This window comes from Haplochromis burtoni, unplaced genomic scaffold (assembly GCF_018398535.1).
Source record: "Haplochromis burtoni strain Fernald_Lab_line unplaced genomic scaffold, NCSU_Asbu1 Contig_487, whole genome shotgun sequence".
NCBI lineage: Eukaryota > Metazoa > Chordata > Actinopteri > Cichliformes > Cichlidae > Haplochromis > Haplochromis burtoni.
This window is the reverse complement of record NW_024582848.1, coordinates 182,781-202,949: the sequence shown is the minus strand read 5'-3', so window position 1 is coordinate 202,949 and position 20,169 is coordinate 182,781. Positions and strand designations below refer to the sequence as shown.

Here is a 20,169-nt window from a genome sequence, read left to right as displayed (position 1 = left end):
ACTGATTTTGAAATAGATTTTTATCCAGCTGTCACAACCCCTAGTGGCTCTTCAAAGTATTGCTTGTGGTCAGTTAATTAATTTGTTTAATTAACCAAATTCAGTTAAATTTCTTTCCATGTTTACATTAAAAAAACTAAAAGTTTCTTGTTTAAGGAGTTTTTTTTTTATTTTTTATTTTTTAAAGGCACAATCTGGGTGTTATGTACATTTAGAGAAAGCCTGACAGAGTTTGGGCAGCTAGTGAAGTTTAAAAAGTAAAACAAATGTAACCAGAGTAACCATTGACCATTAGTCATGTGAAAACAACCATCAAATTCGCCCCATCATCCGACCGTCCAGTGTAGACCAAAGTGGAGATGTTTGGCACATTTGGAGAAAACTGCACAGAGCATATTCACACAAAAGCCTCATACCAACTGACAGCACAGTGGGAAGGCTGATGATTTGGGCTTAAAGTGGAATCTTCAGATGTATAAAAAGTGTCACAGTGAGGTGCTGCTACATACAGTACAAGTCAATATTAATTACTCTGTCAGACATTCCTTGAGGTTTTTTACTCATTAAAAATGTCAAAGTTGCACAAAGACTATTTTTATTTTGCATAGATTTAAAAACCCAAATGGCCTAGGAACAGGTAAGTCGCACAGTTCAGGCTACCTTTCTCTAGTTGAGTGATGCATGATGTTTTTTGTCCCTCAGAGTTACGTCTGGTTCAACATCGGCAGCGTCGACACATTTGAGAGAAACCTCGAGACGGCAGTTCTGGAACTCGGAATGGAGTCAACGCACCGACCTGCCGTCGTCTACAGCTCTGAGAGTGATGGGTGGGTTTGGACACACAAACGCAGCATGCATTATGTCAGCCAGAGACTTTAATCTGGGGTAAAATCATTATTAAAAAGGGCCTAACAACCTCAGTTTCTATAATAACAACAAAGTAGCTTTCCTAACGCTGCTTTTTCTTCCTTCAGCTCTTTCCTGTTGAGCATGATCCCGACCGTGCTGCTGATTGGCTTCCTGCTCTTCACGCTGCGGCGGGGACCAATGGGAGGAGGCGCTGGAGGTGGTAGGAATCCATTTAGCATGAGCGAGTCAACAGCCAAGATGATGAAGGACAACATCGAAGTGAAGTTCAAGGATGTGGCTGGTTGTGAGGAGGCCAAGCTGGAGATAATGGAGTTTGTGAACTTCCTGAAGAACCCGCAGCAGTACCAGGACCTCGGAGCTAAGATCCCCAAGGTAAAAATCCGAGCTTTGCAGACACGGACTTTTCATCTGGTGGAATTTTTGTGGTACTGCTGCCTTTTGCATCACGAGATTTACAGCATGTTTTGGAAAATATTTTGTTTGACATCCTCCCTGTGAAACTCCCACTATCGCCATATTTTCCTTGTTTATATCTGGTAGTATATAAACATGCATGAATTAGATCTAGACAACTTAATATTTCCATGGCAGCCTTTATTTGATGGTTACAATAAAGTCATTTTAACCTCTCGATACATCAAGTGTATGCAATAGATCTCCCACCCCTAGTTTCTGCAATACCAATAACTTACTTTGACTGCATTTGATCATCTGTTTTATTTATGACTTTGCTTACAATCTTGTTTGTCTGCATTGCTTTGCTCAGATATGTGTAGAAATGCTTATGAAGAGTTTATTTCACATTGATGAGTCCCTGCTGCACATTTTATTAATAAAGCTTTTACTGTAGTCCATTTTTCAGAGTTTTGTTCCATTCTGAAGATAAAGTACTTTTATTTGAGCACATTATTAGTGTAAAAACACTGAGCTGTTTTCCCTGCTGTGTGTTGGAAATTCTGGACTCTTAACAGTTTTAATCCTGTAGTAGGATCCGAAAACGAAACCTGAAATGAAATCAGTCATTATTCGTAAAGATACAGGCTAAAGACGAGGCATTTATAAATTAGTGCCGTTTTTTGTGAGGGGCAGTTTGTCTTGGATGTGAACTTCTCTCAATCGCTTTTAACTGATGCCGTTTTTATCTCAGGGAGCCGTGCTGTCCGGACCTCCTGGTACGGGAAAGACTCTGCTGGCCAAAGCTACAGCTGGAGAGGCCAACGTCCCCTTCATCACCGTCAACGGCTCAGAGTTCCTCGAGATGTTTGTGGGCGTCGGTCCGGCCCGAGTAAGTGAATGAACCCGGAGCAGATCCTGGAGCATCTGAGATGACTCTGTTCAGACACTGAATGTTTGACTGTTCTCTCTCCTCATGAAGGTGCGGGACATGTTTGCCATGGCGAGGAAGAATGCCCCCTGCATCCTCTTCATTGATGAGATCGACGCAGTGGGGAGGAAGAGAGGAGGGGGGAACTTTGGGGGTCAGAGTGAGCAGGAGAACACCCTGAACCAGCTGCTGGTGGAGATGGATGGTAGGCAAGCTGCATTTTTGAAGTGGAACATACTATCCCCCCCAGCCCCCCATTAGATTTAAGTGTCTTCATCTTTTTCTACAGGTTTTAACACCGCCACGAATGTGGTGGTCCTCGCTGGAACTAACAGACCGGACATCCTGGATCCTGCTCTGCTGAGGCCAGGACGCTTCGACAGACAGATCTATATAGGTAAGCAGAGTCTTTACTGCCTTACTGCAGTCTCTACATCTTAAAGTATTGGAATGTGCCCAAATCATTCTCCCACTAACCACAGTGATGCCAGTTGGTGTGAGGTGTTGATTTGCTGTTTGCATTCTCCAAACATGCCATTCAGAAACCTGATTAAGTGTAAACATGGCAGCGAAATGTACCTACGAGGGATATCTGGGTTTTCCAATGTGATCAGCCTGCTGGAGGACGCATGCGGTGCCCTGTAAAATCATGCTCATGTTGAAGCTCCGCAGAATAAGTTTTAGTTGGAATGCAGAGGAAGAACTCTCTCCTGTCTTCTGTCAGGTCCGCCGGACATCAAAGGCAGGGCTTCCATCTTTAAAGTCCACCTGCGACCAATCAAACTGGATCCCAATCTGGACAAAGACGGTCTTTCAAGGAAGATGGCAGCTTCCACACCGGGATTCACTGGTTTGTAACAGTCGGATCGAATAACAACAATGTAACAGCACTATCGCAAAAATGTTCTTTTATTTTGAATCATTATATTTGATGACTGTTTTTTCCCGTTTGAATGAATCAGGAGCTGACATCGCTAGTGTCTGCAACGAAGCAGCTCTGATCGCAGCCAGGCACCTGAACCCGTCCGTCAACAGCAAACACTTTGAACAAGCCATCGACCGGGTCATTGGAGGTGAGTGTGACATCACCTAGTACGTGACGGCTGTGTACGGTTGTTTCTTGTAATGGTCTTTGTGTGGTAAACGGGACAGTTTGTATCTGACGTCCTTACAGTCTGACTCCCGGGTTGTTTGCGTTCAGGTCTGGAGAAGAAGACTCAAGTCCTGCAGCCCACAGAAAAGAAGACCGTCGCCTATCACGAGGCCGGTCACGCCATCGTCGGGTGGTTCCTGCAGCACGCTGACCCTCTGCTCAAGGTAGGAGCTCTGTGCGTGCTTGGGCTGTGTCGTTTCTGTTATGACTCCAGCTGCTCTGTAAATCTCCACCAGTTACAGGTGTAGATGGAAGCTGTGGGTTAACCACACATGGTTTGTATCCAGGTGTCGATCATCCCGCGGGGGAAGGGTCTGGGTTACGCTCAGTACCTGCCTAGGGAACAGTACCTGTACACCAAAGAGCAGCTGTTCGACAGGATGTGCATGATGCTGGGAGGGCGTGTGGCTGAGCAGGTTTTCTTCGGACGGATCACCACCGGCGCTCAGGATGACCTGAAGAAGGTCACGCAGTCTGCCTACGCTCAGGTACGCACATGTGACTAAAAACACACTCCCTGTTTGATTCCCACCAGCAGAAGAGTGCTGTTTGTGCCGTAACGCATCGCTCTGCACCCTGATTTGCAGGTGGTGCAGTTTGGGATGAGCGAGAAGGTGGGACAGGTGTCGTTTGACCTCCCCCGACAGGGTGAGGTAGTCATGGAGAAGCCGTACAGTGAGGCGACAGCAGAGATCATTGACGAGGAGGTCAGAGAGCTGATAAATCGAGCGTACGAGCGCACCCTGCAGCTCATCCAGGACAAGAAGGACCTGGTGGAGCTGGTGAGACTGTCTAATACGCAAAAACACAACCTCAGATAAACGCAGAGTATTCTTTCCATGATTCATAGTTCAAGTAAGGATGAACTGAAGCCCAGATGTGGGGCTTCAGTTCATCCTCTGTCTGAAACAAACCAGTTAAGCTCCACCTCTGCTGTGATCCTCAGGTGGGGAAGCGCCTGCTAGAAAGGGAGGTGTTGAACAAGGCTGACATGCTGGAGCTGCTGGGCCCTCGGCCGTTTGAGGAGAAGTCAACGTATGAGGAGTTTGTGGAGGGGACCGGGAGCTTCGAGGAGGACACGAGCCTGCCGCAGGGCCTCCGAGACTGGAACCAGGAGAGAGGAGGGGAGGCGGAAGACAAAAATTCAACTCAGGACAAACGGCAGGCCATGTAGAGTCCAAAAAACACCCAACACGTACCAGCTGCAAAAAAAAAAAAGGTCTGACAGAGTCTGGGAGGTCTGGGGGGGGTACTGGGTTTAGGAGGAGCACGTGGCCATTCACCCCGGTTTGTTCTACCTTCAAGAAACTTTCTAGTTTAACACGTTTAAGATAAGGTGAAATTAACATGTTCATGAACTTAAACATAAAAATACAAGATTTCACCAGGTGATTTCAATAAAATTGTGCTTTTTATTCAGTCAACTTTAACTTTACTTGTCCGTCCTGCAGAGGATCAATACCGCACAATCAGCTGCACTGCTCGTTAGTGCTCTGTCTTTAAAATGTAAATAGTTGGTGGCCTGTATAACTAATATGAAGAAAAATGAAGGTTGGTGGTTATAATTTCCTACTACTTGTTAAAAATTGTATTTTAATATATAACTGCATTGATATTCTGCTCTGGCATCACGTCCACGCGGATTTGATTTTAATTAGATGCTAAAATAAAGTAAGGAAGTGGGCAAACGGGCAATGTTGGGAGCACCTCAGATACCTCCTCCTCAGATCCACCAGTTTCTGGTCAGCCTCTGCTTGTAGAATTTGTCCAGAGGTTTCTTCTTTCCAACATCTGGACAGGAAGTTGCTCCAGAATGCCTTTAAGACTCAAACAGGAGGCTAGAATGTACACGATGCACATTTAAACGGTGCATACAGACTGACTCTTCCTTTATTTATTCTTCTAAAGGGGAGACCCCTTCCTGACCGATGCCTTGCTGATAATGAGGATTATTTTCTGTGTCCAGACTAAAAACACTGGATCGTTTTTAAACTTTTCTTTTTGTGGACAGCAGTTACTCTTCATACTGACGCGAAGAGTCGTCGGACCGAAACACCTCAGCAGCACCCGTCACTTCGGATTTCTTTTTGTACAAACGTTTTGATCATATTGATTTTTGTGTGATGTTAACAGAAAATAAAAAAATGAAACATTTCGTGTAAGTTATGCTGATTTAAAGTAAAAATCCCCCTAAAATACTGAAACACAGACCGTCAGTGATGGCTGCAGGCGTCGCATTTCAGCCCCAACGCGAGCCGTTCCCCTCAGAGTTAAAGGCTCGTCTTATTTTATGTTTTAAATTTTCATCAGCAGCATCCCTGAAGGGACTGAAACTAATTAAACTTATCTCACTAACGAATACTTTGAAGCCTGTTAGCATCCAAATGAGATGAGCGCCTCCTGGTAGTCTCCCAGCACAGGAGATACTTCATGTCCTGATTTGTGTAAACTGATTTTTCATATTTTAAGATGGATTTTCAGGTTATTAATAAGCTTTATATTGGAAGGTGGAGCCCCTACAATGTTAGCGGGGGAACTCGTACAGCTCCAGCGAGGAAGAACCCGCTGGTGTCGGGCATACGGAAAGGCAGCCTTATCTACTCCCCGTGTGTTTATATATAAGAACTACTGAGCCTATTGCAATAATAACCAATAATAATGTAGAGTAGTAACAAGAATCATAACTTGGATTTATAGAGCACCCTTCAAAGTACCCGAGGTTTCTTTAGACACAGAAAAAAGGCTTCAGTGAGCATGTGACATTTCAGCTGCTTTTTGAGATGGAGGATCACAGATCTCAGAGGGGAGCATGTTTCAGAGTGAAAGCCGCAGCGGTGAAAGCCCTGCTCCCAAAGGACCGCTGTCTGGAGTGCTTGATGGAGAGTGAGCATTTGTACTGAGGAAGGTAGAGTCCAGCGTGGGGAGAAGAATGTCTGATGAGTCCTGGGGAGCAAGAGCACGAAGGGATTGGCATGTGAGGAGGATTTTATAGGACATACGGGCTTTCACTGGGAGCCAGTGGAGGTGCGTAGCTAGGGGATGATTCAGGGTCACCTGATCCAGCCCTAACTACTCTGTCACAGACGAGCCTAATCTTAAAAGTGGGACAGCTGAAGGCTCTGCCTCCCATCCTACTTTTAAAAACTCGAAGAGTGTAGTGTAATGTAAGCCTGCAGCGTGAGAGCGACGTGCTCTGTCCTGATAATGAGGCGCTCTGAGGTCTTTAAGATGTGAGTCTGATCAGTCAGGACTTTGTATTTGAGGAGAAGGATGTGAAATTCAGAATTTAACAGGGAACCAATGAAGAGAAGCTAACATGAGCGTAACATGATCTCTTGCAGCGCTGTTGTGCATTTACACCTGCTTCACATAGCAGCTGATCAGCGGTGCAGAGGTAAGAGAGCAGTGAAGATCATGAGCTCTGTAAGAAAATAAGGTCTCCATTTCACCAGTGTTGTTTTAATCAGCAAATCAGTGTCACACCAGTTTTGGGAAGAAGATCAAGGTTGGAATTTCCAGTTAATGACAGAAAATATACAATGACGGTGACTCTGAGAATACAATGTTTGTACGAGCTCGGACAGTCGAGCCCCTGAAGATGAAAACACAAGTTCAATTCAATTTTATTTATAGAGCCAAATCACAACAACAGTCGCCTCAAGGCGCTTTAGTTTTCTTTGTAAATGTGAAAAAACCACAAACATGCTGCTGTGTAAAGTGAAAAATGTTTTTTTTATTGTGTTGACATTCCGAACAGTCCCAGTACATCTTTATCTATAAAAACTAATCCCTGAATGCTGTAGCTTCATTTCCACCTAAAGCCGCGACACCGCTTCTGTCTCAGCCAACAAAATCAGCGAGACGTCACTTTCTCTCCATCTTCATCTTTAACAGGCTGGCGTCGCGCTCCTCAGTGAGTCACAGCGTTTCCTTGCATATGGCGTGCGGCATCTTCTGTTAACCTTTGACCCTTAAAGCTGCTGAGAAAGTCTTTGAGTGTTTAAAGTTCAGCTTTTTTTTTTTTTTTTTGTCCAAATTTGAGAGTTTTGGTAAATCGAGGCTGTAAAACTCTACATTTACACATCAGTTCTGTATCAAAAAGCTACAAAGGTGCTACATTCTTGTTCGGGTGTAATGGCAACGCGTCTCCACGCACAGGCTGCACTGTCCAGGAGGGGGTCCCCCCCCCCCTATCATTTCTCCTCCAGCTGCAGAGCCACTGCAAAGCTGATCCAGAGTCAGTTTGGAGTCTATTACAGGTTTTAAAGAAAACCTTGTGTAGCCCTTTATCTGTGCTGCAAAGTGAGGCCGATCAGCAGCTGAGACAGTTTCTCCGTCCAAGTTTGTCTCTTATTCAAGTTAAAAAAAAAAAAAAAGAAAGTCCTTTGGCTACCTGCTGGATGTTTAAGTCTCCGCCTCACTGTCATGTTCATCTTGATTAGTGGGTTCATTTTGGTTTAGAACTCAGCGACCAATGAGACGAGCAGAGAGGCAGAGAAGAGAGAGAGCGACAGGGAGATGGCTGCCGCCCCGCCGCAGTCCTTAGCGTTCTCCTGTAGGACGAAACAAATGTGATGCTCAGTCCTTTCATAGCAGTTTCTCTGAGTACATCAGCGTTCACCTGTTTCACCACACAATCTTTAGTTAGCTTTACAGAATGAACAGCAGATGACTTGATGTATGAACGGTCAGTGAAGTTGATTTTTCTGTCCATACTCTGGACTCATTTTAGCATACATTATATTCTAACTCATGCATACTTAAAGCGAGTAGACCTACAGTATCACAGTTTTTCTCTTTTTCTCTCTTTTTTTGCTTTTCTTAGATGCACTCAAACTTTCTATTTACATGGGGCAGCCAATCAAACGACAGCTGGGTTAAAGGGAGGAGGAGCTAAAAACAGCTTACTTCAGACTTGAGTGCTAGAAAATAAGGCAACATATTTTTGGTTTGGCTTCTTTAGTTCTGAACCAACTGATGCAGAGTCTGAGATATTTAACCCACAGTCTGAGTGTTCCTTTGGAGATCATCCTGACATCCTGATAAATGATGCACCACAGTCCAGTGTAAGCAGTAGATTATTACAAGCTATGACCCATCATGCAAACCTCTTCTAGGGGAGTCCAAGAATAAAAATAAGGAGCTGGATTTGTGCCCAATACATCTGCTTTAAACAGCCATCAAGTGTGACGGGACTGATGTTAGAGATTATACACAAGCTGCAACAACGACTGTTAAATGATTAGTGGAACGTTTAAAGTGAAGAATTTGAATCCCTTAAAAAAAATCACTCTTAACAAAAGAGGTGATGTTCTGCTTTTCAGCTGACTCAAGGATTTGTTGGCTGTGCTGCAGGACAGAGGTGCATCAGTACCCGATTGACCCTGAGACCTGCTTCGCCTTTATTTCACACACAGACACACACAGCTTATGTGTTGTTGCTAGTTTTCTGTGTGAGATTCTTTATTTGCCTTTAAAATCACCACGTTTGTGTTTGTTAAATAGTCTTGCAGTTCTTTTGCGTTCACAGTCAGCAGTGGGGCTCAGCACTGACCTTTGGGTGGTAGGCGTGGCATGACTGAGGGCGCCGCCGCACCTTCTGGGATTTCATCCTGTTGCACTTCACTGTGGCGTTATGTTCACAGATATTAAGGAAAACTGGAAGCTCGCTGTGAAATAAATATATAATGGGGACGAAATTTTGTAGAAACAAAGCATGACGTAAATCTGAAGTTTCAAAGCCTCAGCTAAGAGCAAACAGATGTTGTGAGACTGCTCAGATAATCTATTAATGTTCTCATTGGCTGTGGAGTGCCAGTGAACTGCATCACTGATCTGAGGGAAAATAAGGAGATTACAGCACAAATGTGATTTTCCAGGCTGAATGCAGTCTTGCCCTCCCTGCAGTATTTGTGGCTATAAGCATCCAGCAGGGGGCAGCATTTTGCTGCTGAGAATGTGAAGGATATATTTGATCTCTTTGGGCTCCAGCAGAATGGCTCCATACTGACGGGAGCAGTCACAGTAGGCCTGAGTCACGACCAGAACCAGGTTACTGTCAGGAATCTGCTGCACCACAAACATCCTGAAACGCAAAGAAGGCCGCAGTCAGTCACTGCCAATCATTCAATTATGCTTAAGTTGAAACTTCCTCGATTTAAGACCAGATTAACAAACTATGAATGAAGCTTGTTTTGATTTTTAAAGTGTGTGTGTGTGTCATACTTCTGGCAGCGTCCACACTTGTTGAGGCTGTTGGCCTCTCTGACAGACGGGTCGTACATGAAGCCTGGGTAAGCTGTGTCGCAGGGCTGCAGCGCGTCCAACTTCTTCTGCTTATGAGCTGTGGAAACCACACACACACACGTACACACGTTACACAGCATCGCTACACCTGAGATGGCTAGTCCCACTTTTTGATGAGCACAAGATGCCCACAGATGTGCTGTACTCACATGTGTGATAGCCAGCTTTGGCTGAACAGATGAAGATGGATCACAGTGACGACACAGACGGCACACGGAGGTGATGAAGGTGAGGATGGTGATGGAGAGATGATGATGAAGATGAGTAATTTATTAATGAGACCAAAATAAAACAAAACTTTTCTAATCGTTTTCTTTCATAATTTTGTTCTGTAAAGTTTCAGCCTCTGGAGACACGACACTGACACCTGTGCTCACTAATGTGATAACGATGGAAAGGATCACCAAAGATACTCAGTTCATCCTGAGAGGAGCACGAAAACCTCTTGAATTGCTCTACATATTTTTCCAGACAGCTACAGCATGCTGCCACCTACAAATATTCCTCCACTAATATGAGGTGCAATGATAAAGTTACGCACATAACTCTGTATAAATAACAGAAAATGTATCCAGCCACCTCCTGTAGCTCTTTGGGGTAAATGCTGAGATCCTGCTGAGCCAGCTGAGAGACATAGTTCCTCCACTTAGCTGGACACGCTTCCTCAGCCACGAGGCATCCAGGAAAATCCTGGTCAGATGCTGAACCACCTTAATGGACTCAGGTTAATTGGGAGTAGACAGAGCTCTTTACCCCATCTCTAAGGTGGAGCCCAGACACCCATCACATGGATTACTCTTTTGGTCAGGTCATGGTCCTACGTGAGAGGATGATTTGCCGTTATGGTGGCGGGGTGGGTAAAGGATTTTTTCTGCTCAAGTAACCCCATGAGCTATGCTGTCTGAGGCAGTTTGGCACCAGTAAGGTCCAAACTATCGATTGAGCAGGAGGTCAGGATGCGATTCCCTATGAAGAGAAAAACAAGGGGCCTGTTCTAACCAAGCAGACTGTATCCGGCCTAACCCAAATGGCCCTGCCTTCCTTTGGCTCCCATGGTCTGCTGTTACTTTCAGGATCAGGCAGCAGTCAGAGGTGGAGCTCATGGTGCTGTGATCCCCAGTTACCAGTACTGGTTGTAGGGATACATTGAGAGTGGTTGTTGTTCCCCTTCACAGGGTTGTGCCGTGTTAGATCCACTGTAATCAGACTGATCTCTACTGTAATGTCCTGAGCAAGCATCGACCTGTGGGACTGAAAATGAAACCAATTTGCTAAAACGTGCAGCTCCACTAATGACCTCTTGAGGCTGCCTCGAAAAAGGAGGCAATCCCAAACCAGCGCTCCTCATAAGATTTAACTTCCCGAGATACAAAGACTTCCCAGATTTGATGGTGATTAAGTGCACTGTCAGAGAACTTGACCAGTCAGGTCAGTCTGAGCTTACCATCCACAAAATAATCAGAGTGCCAGAGACCACAGAGGTTAAAGTCCAGCAGGAACCTGACAGAGACACAAAAACACCTTGTTAAAGACAAAAAAGCACCTGACATCCAGCAGCAGTAAGTGCTGTGAGGTAAACTGTGAAACAACTGAGGCACAAAGCAAAATTTAACTCTGCAGGTTTCAGTCAGTAAAAGTCTTTTGGTTCGGTGATTTAAAAGTTTGAGTCCAGCAGTCTTTAAGTACCACTATTTGATTTATTTTTAAGCTTTAAAAATCTCTCAGTGGTGGAGGTTCAGTTTGCAGTTAAAATGATTTATGCATATTAAAAATGTGAACCACGCACACTGGCTCATTATCCACACCCTGAAGACATGAAGCGGACAGAAGTCTCCCTGGACTTACAGTGTGTTTGCTGTTAACATCATTATGAAGACGTTTCTAATATAATAAGAACAGAAGCACATTAATAGTGACTGAGAGATGTAGATTTCATCCTATGTTATACCTTTACAACACTGCAATGAAGTTGGAAACTGTATACAGTACAAAATATACGATAATATATATTTTTTTGTCTGTCACAGATTGAGTGACCCCACAGATTTGTGTGCCTAATCTGTCCATTTCCAGCTCCTTCTTTTATTCTTGTACTCTACCAGAGCAGCTTTGCATGATCAAAAGTTCAAAATAATCCTTTATTTGATTCTAAGCATTGATTTACATTTGGTTGCAAAATCCCGTCAGCGTAGGACATTGTGATAATGTGATGTTGCTCTTTAGCACTTACATCAGCGCGTTGGAGAAGAACCATCTCATCAAAGCCATGATGACGTAGAATGGCTGCAAAAGGGAAAACAAGAAATGAGAACTTTTGGTAAAATAAAATCTTAAAAACCATCAGAAGATTTCTTTAATCTTCTGATGGTAACCATGTGTTGGTATATAAGAAATTTACAACAGATAATATCAATAGTATAAGAGACAAGCCTCTGTTGTCATCAGTAGCTAAATAGTAATGAGACTCACGCTGAGCAGAGGTCGTGCGCTGCTGGCGTGATGGTGGCCGGTCTTGCACATTGCCTGGTAGTCGAACAACGACACTCTGGAAAAAAGAAAGCTCAGTTTGAATTGTGACAGGAGAAAAGCGTGTTCTATTCTTCATAGTTACCAACTTATTTTACAATAAAAAGAAACATGAGTGGAAAATGTGTCTTGAGTTAGTCATACTTTTTAAACATTCCCATCTTGAGCAACGAAGCCATGATGGACCCGTCTACCTCGCCAAAGAAGCGACCAATCTGTGAAAAACAACATGAAGCCAGCAGGCTTTTGTTATTAGAATTCAGCAACATGAAAATTAAGGATCATTTACAGTGTGGAGTACTTTTACAGAGCTGTAAAACTAACAGCAAACTGGAATGGGGAGTTCATGGACTAAAACTGGATGGTAATAAAAGTGTCACCCCTCTGCTGAGCACCAGTGATACCTGTGAGGCATCTCTGCAGGACCCAAAGGACACTAAAAGGTAAAACCCACAGCAGGCAGAGCCTGCTCATCATTGGTCAAGAAATACAGTTTCTGCTTTATCGCAAAACTTCAGAACAGTTTCTTTCCTCAGGCTGTGAGACCACTGAATCATCTTTCACAATTAGTTTTAATGTTGAGATTTAGTTTTGATTATTTTATTTTGGATTTTTTGTGTTAGTTTCATTTGGTGAAACAACACTACCATGTCTATGTGCAAGCTGCTGTTTCACAATAATAAGTGATCGTGAATCTCAAACAGCTACATTGGTTTGAAAGAGGAAATGAGGGAACTACAGTCTCTTGACAAGCACCTTTTAAATGACTGTAACTCCATGACAGTTTTTGCTGGAGACAAAATTCTAACTATTCTGGTAAGAATAGAAATGAAACGTTATGTTTATTTTTATCTTTTTTGTATCCCAGTAGCACAAAACATTCACTGGGTACTGCTGTTTGAACACAGGTAGAAAAATCAGCTCCTCTTAGATTTTGCCATGCCCAGTTCATAGTACCATAACTCCCAGGCCACTGTGGGCTGGAGAGAAAATAAAAATGGTTCCTAAAAATGAGAATTATTTTGTAATCTTGCAGCCAAAATTACACAATAACTTACTTGGGTGTTAAACGGTAAAGTTATCATGCTGACCCATCCATCCACCCTTCCCTCCTCTGTTACTCCTGTTATTATTACTATAGTCACCAGAGGGCGGTGTTGCCATAAAATGAAATTCTTGGTCATGTGCTCAGGCCAAATGACTCTACATAAATGTCAACCAGTAGCCATTTAGCTGGTAATCTAAGTGCATGCACATCCTTAAAAAGTAGCCTCAAATTAAATTTCCTACACTCAACTTTCCTGAGTTTGTGCAAAACATTACTCTCTTGGCAGTCTCATCTATTCTAAGATAGCATGTAAATAGAACATGATCAGTCAGCAGGTTTACATGAAGATAAGGAATGTTTCAGACACATTTAAAGTCACTGCTGCGTTCAGCCTGAGAGTCTGCAGTGTGTCGGCTCTTTCCGGCGCTCAGCAGCAGCAGCAGGACCAGAGTCTCTGAATTATTCAGAGCATTTTGTCTCAGCGGCTCTGTTCACGTTTACAAGCTGCTCTCTGCCCACACTTCATCTCTGTCTGGACGGATTCTCCCAGCAGCCTCGGAGGATTCACAGGTTGCTGAGTGTTGGCAGTTGGATGCTGCTTACACACCAAAGTTGACCCTCTGTTTTCCTGGCAGCAGCAGTTGCAGCAGAGTGTAAACACACTAAACTAAACAAAAGCACAACGAGTGCCAGGAGCTCGGCGGGCGCGCAGCAGCAAAGGCAACCAGGCAGGTTCAGGTTTCCATGCTGCCTCTGAAGGGCTTCAACCAAAACTGGCTCATTATATTTAACAGGCTGAGAAAATATCCACCAGTAAAGATCAGGATTCATGAAATCATTGTCTAAACAAAAAAGCAGAAACTTTGATTTAAAGAAAAATTAAATGTTTTTTCAGACAAAATTTTTCTGGAGAACCTGCAAATCTGTGAGTTACAAGTAAGGCGTTCACAATAAGTTAAAAGCGGGCATGGTGTAAGGTTTATTAGAAGAACAACAGCATGCTTGGATCCTAAGTGTGAACCCTGAATGCTTTCAAATATATATATATATATAGAATACTTATATATGTGTATATATATATAGTATATATATTTATATATATGTGTGTGTGTGTTTTGTGTGTTATATGTGTGTGTGTGTGTGTGTGTGTGTGTGTGTGTGAAAACTAAGGAACAACCTACATGACGAAAAAATGAACCCACTGTGAAAAGTGTCAAAATTGCAGTTCCTCTAATGTCCACTAGAGGCTGGAACATAAACTGAGTCAGTCCCCACAGACTCCCATGTTAAACTGTCCAACTCTGTGGCACTAAAAATCAACACATAAAAACAGTTTAGTTCATAGTTACAGTATAATCACAGTATAATCTCAAATGTATGCTTAGCCTCAGATATTTGGAAGAAAATGTACGGATATATGCGAAGCTTCCAAACATGGTCCAAGAGAGGAAAACACAGGAAGCAGTTAGGAAACCTGCCGAAATGTAACAACAGGTGTATGACTTGGCCTCCAAATTCCTTAACCTAATTCTTTATTCAATGCAATCCAGCTTGAGATGGGCTGTAAAAACAAGCCTAGTATCCAATAGCTCATATGTCATGTCTTGGTGACCTAATAGGATGATCTGATATCCTTGTGTCGGTGTTGTTCCCACATCATCATAATAAATGTTGTTCCAGGTTCAACATTGCAAGTGACCAATCACATTGTTGTGACGTCATACTTTTGCAAGCCAAGCGATTCATTCATTTATGAAATTCCAATGTTGTAAGGACAATATGTATAATGCTTAATGTTTATTAAAGAACAGTATCCTGAAATGCAAAGAATTCAAATTGCTGGATCGGTGGACAGAGGCGGTTTCTCGCAATTTATGTAGATTTTTTAAGGCGTTTTTTTCCGGTCGCAAAAGTATGACATCACAACAATGTGATTGGTCACTTGCAATGTTGAACCTGGAACAACATTTATTATGATGATGTGGGAACAACACCGACACGAGGATATCAGATCGTGCGTGACTAATATCCCAGGACCTTTGAGGTCTTCTGAGGTATTTGGGCTGTTTTGGTGTCATAAAGTTTAATTCTGAGAGACTAATGTTCTAAAATGTCCAAAGTATGTACAGTCCAACAGTTTCATTCAGTCATTTTCTACTTTTTTAGTTGTAAGTAGTTTCCAGTAATTATGTTTCCCCTTACAGGGTCGCTAGCAGGCTACAGACTCCTGACGTGTTCATTTCATCACATTATCACACCTTATAGTTGTACTTTTCAGTCTAACCTGCTTTCAGCCCTGAGGTTGAACACTGTACTCTCACAGAAGGTTTTCAGACAGGATCATTGATCATCACTCGGACGTTTCCTCCACACATGGCCAGCACCACCCAAAACAAGTCTTCTGTTTTGCTTTGTCACCCTGCTCACTACACCTTCTCTTGCTGACCCATTTCTTATAGTCAGCACTGACTTAATTTCTCTGTTGATTAAATATTTACCATGCCCTGCACAGCGGCTTCGGCATCGGGGTGGATTCGGGGCGTTTCCGCAAACTTCCTGCAAATCCCAGAGCTCAGCAAAACATCGAGGAAGTGCTTCATCATAATATCTGCTTAGTAAGACCACTGGGAATGCAGGAGGCATGCAAATAATGAAGAATGAGCTGATTCTGGCTTTAGGGTTACAGAATATTTTGCTGCTGCATGTAGCTGATGTTTCTCCTTTTAATCATACTTGAACACAGCTCTACTAGAACGTCTAGTTTTCATTTAACAGCAAATATCTCACTGCTACTCATCAGATATTGCACCAGTTGAACAAAAACATCCAGTGGCATTGCATTTGCAACAGCTCAACCTAAAAGCTTCTCACCTCCATGGGCACTTGTTCACTATGTGTTTTAGTTCCGTTCTTTTTGTGAAGGACAATCCACAAAAACATTAATCTCATGTTTAGCTTGTAGTCAGCTTCCATCTGCACTTCCTGGACAGGAATGTAGAACAGTATAATACAAATACACACATATACATATACAGAGGGCATTAAACACAAATAGAATGATGTAATAATTAGCCTAACAGCACACTTTAATTTATTATTGACCTTTATTTAACCAGGAAAAGTCCCATTGAGATTAAAAACCTCTTTTTCAAGGGAGTCCTGGCCAAGAGGCGACAGCAATAATAATATACATAACATTTAATAAACATAACAAGACAATTTCTCCATCACTGTCCTATCTGAATCCAAACATCACAGGCTGTGTGATATAACCATTTTTAGAGGTTTAGAATTAAACAACAAGGCACATACTTCTGCCCTCACACTCGCTCTGCATCTCCATTTTGCTTTCAAAGATCTCCTGCAGCATGACCGAGAAACCACCTTTATTCTTTGTACAGGCTTTATAAAGACATTATAAGGGAGTGACACACCTTTCTGGTCTGAAAAGTACAGCCAAGGTGGAAAAGGCATTAAATCTGCATTCTTTCTAATGACCAGCAGTGGCCGACTACTCTGGCTGCATGAAGACTTACGTCTGTGAGATTACAGGCTCTATTTGTAGACATCTTGCTTCATTAAGAGACTTCACTGACCAATCGTGATCTCACGGTGGCTACGTCAGTCACAGATATCTGGGTCAAGACTTTCCATTTCCTGTCCCCCGGACACCATTTATGAAATCAGATATGTGTTAATACATGGTGAATAGAAATGCAATGCAACTGCTACACAACTACAGACTGCTGAAAGATGAAACATTAGAAGCAGCCCTAAAACTCTCATCCCTTGCCTACAGATTGTTCATGGCCAGTTTGAAGAAATTAATTTTGATCATTTAAGATAAAATAACTAACTTTGGCTTTTGTACAGATGTGTTTAAATCAAGTTTCCTGAAGATTTTAAATAGAGTTCCCCAAGGCTTAATTTTAGGCCCCATTTAATTTTTTTTATTAATAAAATAGGAAATAGGAAATAATATGCCTACAGATAAAAAGAGCACCTTTATGCTGATGACACCATACGCTGCTTCGTTTGCTCTTCTCTGAATTAAACTGCTGAGGAGCTACAAGTTGCCTTTCAGCAGCTGAGGGTATTATTTTGAAATTTAAAATGGGTTCTTAATGGTAATCTTAGGAGCTTGAAAAAAGTAGGTGTCTGGACTTCTGAAGCCTTTTACATGAGAAATGTAACATCTTTCCAAACCTAAAGACATCCAGTCGCCTTCTTTTTTCAAGCCTTTCCAGGGGTGTCAAAGTCCAGGCCTCAAGAACCGTTGTCCTGCAGGTTTTAGATCTCACCCTGGGTCAACACACCTGAATGAAATGATTAGTTCATTACCAGGCTCCTGGAGAACTTCAAGACATGTTGAGGAGGTAATTTAGCCATTTAAATCAGCTGTGTTGGCTCAAGGACACATCTAAAACCTGCAGGACACCGGCCCTCGAGGCCTGGAGTTGCCCACCCCTGACCTACACAGACATATCTACGCAATGCTGACTAAACCAAATTTATGTTGTTTTCCACAAATCACTCCCAGATCTTAGATCTCAGGTTTTCATACCCTTTAAATAGATGTTATGTTCAAGAGTATAATCTTACAAATATTTGGGTATTTTGAGGGAATATTGAGAAATTAGGGGAAAAGCTGAAGGCTGGATTGGGTTTTTATTATTGAAATATGGTTCGTTTGAATGTATCAGTAAGGAATGTCTTGCAGCAGGGACTCACAGGGTCTGGTGATTACTTAAAGTGTCACCTTTCAGTTTATACATTGATTAATGTAATTTTTAAAATAGAAATATTTAATGAAAAAAAAATAGAAATCAATTTTATGATTTGAATTTATGAAAATGAGTTTAAATTTCTTAAACTTAATAAGACTGATCTGAGAACTGGTGTTTCTAAAGAGGGAGCTAGGGTGAAGCTTGTTTGGAGTAGAGACTAAATAAACATAGGTTATGAAATCCTTTTAACATCAGTTGGACTGCTGACTAAGTTACTGAAGTGATCCAAAGACACTGCAAGCTGACTGATCTCATTTAAGTCAAGGCGCTAAAGGTAACCTTAAATTATTTCTCTTATTGCAGCACACATAGAAAATTTTGTTCCCTGTAACCTCAAACTCAAAGTGCTTCTGGCAGCCAGAAGGTCAGCATACATTAAGTACGGATCATCTGGCCTTAAGATCACTAAGACTGTCATGTAACACAAACATCAGGCGTGCCCATGTACAGCTGTACTGGAGGCAAGTTAAAAAGCTGAAATACTTTAAGCGAAGCAGCAGATGTGGGATTGGAACATGGCCGCTCTGTACCAGAGTGTGTATATGTTGAGTTTGTGCATGTATGGAGGTTTGGTAGGTTCAGGATTAATCCTCAGTAATGTGGCTCTTAACAGGCTGGGTTAATCCAGAGTTAACGAGCAGCTGTCAGATGGACAGCAAACTCGCAGTCCTCACATTTCTTTACTGGATGACATCACCTTATGGTAACACGCACTATATTGCCAAAAGTATTGACTCACTCCAAATAATTAAATTCAGGTGTTCCAATATCTTCCATGGCCACAGGTTTTTAAAATCAAGTACCTAGGCAGACTTCTTTTACAAACATTCATGAAAGAACTGGTTGCTGTCATTGAATTCCAGGGTGGTACCGTGATAAGATGGAGTTCAGCTGGGAAATTTCCTTGATGCTAAATATTTCACAGTCAACTTCTAGTGGTATTATAACAAAGTGGTGCTGAAGTGTATAGTGCTCAGCGGTCGCCAACTTTCTGCAGAGCCAGTCACTACAACCCTCCAAACTTCATGAGATTAGTTTAAGAATAGAGCTTTATGGAATACCTTTCCATGGCTGAGCAGCTGCATCCAAGCCATACATCACCAAGTGCAATGCAAAGTGTTGGATGCAGTGATGTAAAACAGCGTTCTCTGGAGTGAAGAGTCATGCTTCTCCATTTGGCAATCCGATGGACGAGTCTGGGTTTGGTGGTTGCTAGGAGAACGAAACTCATCTGACTGCACTGTGCCAAGTGTACATTTTCATGGAGAGGAGATTATGATGTGGGGTTGTTTTTCAGGAGTGAGGCTCAGCTCCTTGTTCTTTCTAAACAAGTTTTAAAACTTCACTTTCACATAGCAATAAAGTACTGTGCAAAAGTCTTGCCCCTCATTTCTTTATATTTTGCTTCCAAGGAGCCAGACTTCTTGGTACATTTTTGAAATGGTCTTAAGCAATAACTCTGTGAGGAGGAAGCAGGAGTACCTAGAGAGAACCAACACAGACATGTGGAGAACATGCAAACTCCAAACAGAAAGGCTTCAGCCAGGTGATGGATTTGCACCCAGGACCTTCTGTGAGGTAACAGGGCTACCAACCATGCTGCCCAAACTGGTCACCATTTCAGGGAGCAATAAGCCTAATTCCTAGTTCCCATTTTCCCAGCAAAATATAAAGAAATGAGGAATGGCTTAACAGTAACGCCCACTCACATCTTGGGTCATTTGACCTCAGGAAATGGCCCAGTGGGCTCACCTGAAACCTTGGCTGATTGTGACCCACACCCGTTTTCACACCTTGGCTCGTGCGATTAGGTAGAGGATCAATAGGGGGTACATGACCCCTTGGAGGACACTCCTATGGGGCTTAAAATCTGGGACTTGCCACCATTTACTCTTAGACCTGAAGCTTCTCGGATGAAACGTCTTCAAGAAAATTAAAATAGTCCAGACGCTTTTCTTTCCAAGCTCCTTAGACTACGATGACCTGGATGACTGAGAACCTTCGCAGACATACAGTGGGGCAAAAAAGTATTTAGTCAGCCACCGATTGTGCAAGTTCCCCCACTTAAAATGATGATAGAGGTCAGTAATTTGCACCAGAGGTACACTTCAACTGTGAGAGACAGAATGTGAAAAAAAATCCATGAATCCACATG

The 20,169-nt window shown here is 42.6% G+C and overlaps 2 protein-coding genes across 6 annotated transcripts in view; one reads left to right on the top strand and one right to left on the bottom strand.

Annotated features, from left to right (window-relative positions):
* The window catches only part of afg3l1 (AFG3-like AAA ATPase 1), an 11,285-nt gene extending 5,783 nt beyond the window's left edge, over window positions 1-5,502 (top strand). Inside the window, exons 6-16 of the mRNA XM_005946719.3 lie at window positions 703-827; window positions 975-1,242; window positions 2,018-2,155; window positions 2,246-2,399; window positions 2,484-2,591; window positions 2,919-3,044; window positions 3,157-3,267; window positions 3,396-3,511; window positions 3,635-3,835; window positions 3,935-4,129; window positions 4,294-5,502. Of these exons, the coding sequence (XP_005946781.1) occupies window positions 703-827; window positions 975-1,242; window positions 2,018-2,155; window positions 2,246-2,399; window positions 2,484-2,591; window positions 2,919-3,044; window positions 3,157-3,267; window positions 3,396-3,511; window positions 3,635-3,835; window positions 3,935-4,129; window positions 4,294-4,521 (1,770 nt within the window). The 3' untranslated portion in view covers window positions 4,522-5,502. The remainder of the gene's footprint in view (window positions 1-702; window positions 828-974; window positions 1,243-2,017; window positions 2,156-2,245; window positions 2,400-2,483; window positions 2,592-2,918; window positions 3,045-3,156; window positions 3,268-3,395; window positions 3,512-3,634; window positions 3,836-3,934; window positions 4,130-4,293) is intronic.
* A 1,558-nt stretch (window positions 5,503-7,060) lies between these two features.
* The window catches only part of LOC102293364 (voltage-dependent calcium channel subunit alpha-2/delta-4), an 82,528-nt gene continuing 69,419 nt past the window's right edge, over window positions 7,061-20,169 (bottom strand). For 4 of the 5 annotated variants that reach the window (XM_005946715.3, XM_042213837.1, XM_042213839.1 and 1 more), the window contains 9 exons: window positions 12,324-12,394; window positions 12,123-12,198; window positions 11,884-11,936; window positions 11,098-11,153; window positions 9,803-9,823; window positions 9,573-9,690; window positions 9,317-9,432; window positions 8,902-8,984; window positions 7,061-7,900 (listed from right to left, as the gene is read on the bottom strand). In XM_005946715.3, coding sequence (XP_005946777.1) covers window positions 7,805-7,900; window positions 8,902-8,984; window positions 9,317-9,432; window positions 9,573-9,690; window positions 9,803-9,823; window positions 11,098-11,153; window positions 11,884-11,936; window positions 12,123-12,198; window positions 12,324-12,394 — 690 coding nt within the window. In that variant the 3' untranslated portion in view covers window positions 7,061-7,804. The remainder of the gene's footprint in view (window positions 7,901-8,901; window positions 8,985-9,316; window positions 9,433-9,572; window positions 9,691-9,802; window positions 9,824-11,097; window positions 11,154-11,883; window positions 11,937-12,122; window positions 12,199-12,323; window positions 12,395-20,169) is intronic. The other variant, XM_005946716.3, reaches the window with a different exon arrangement.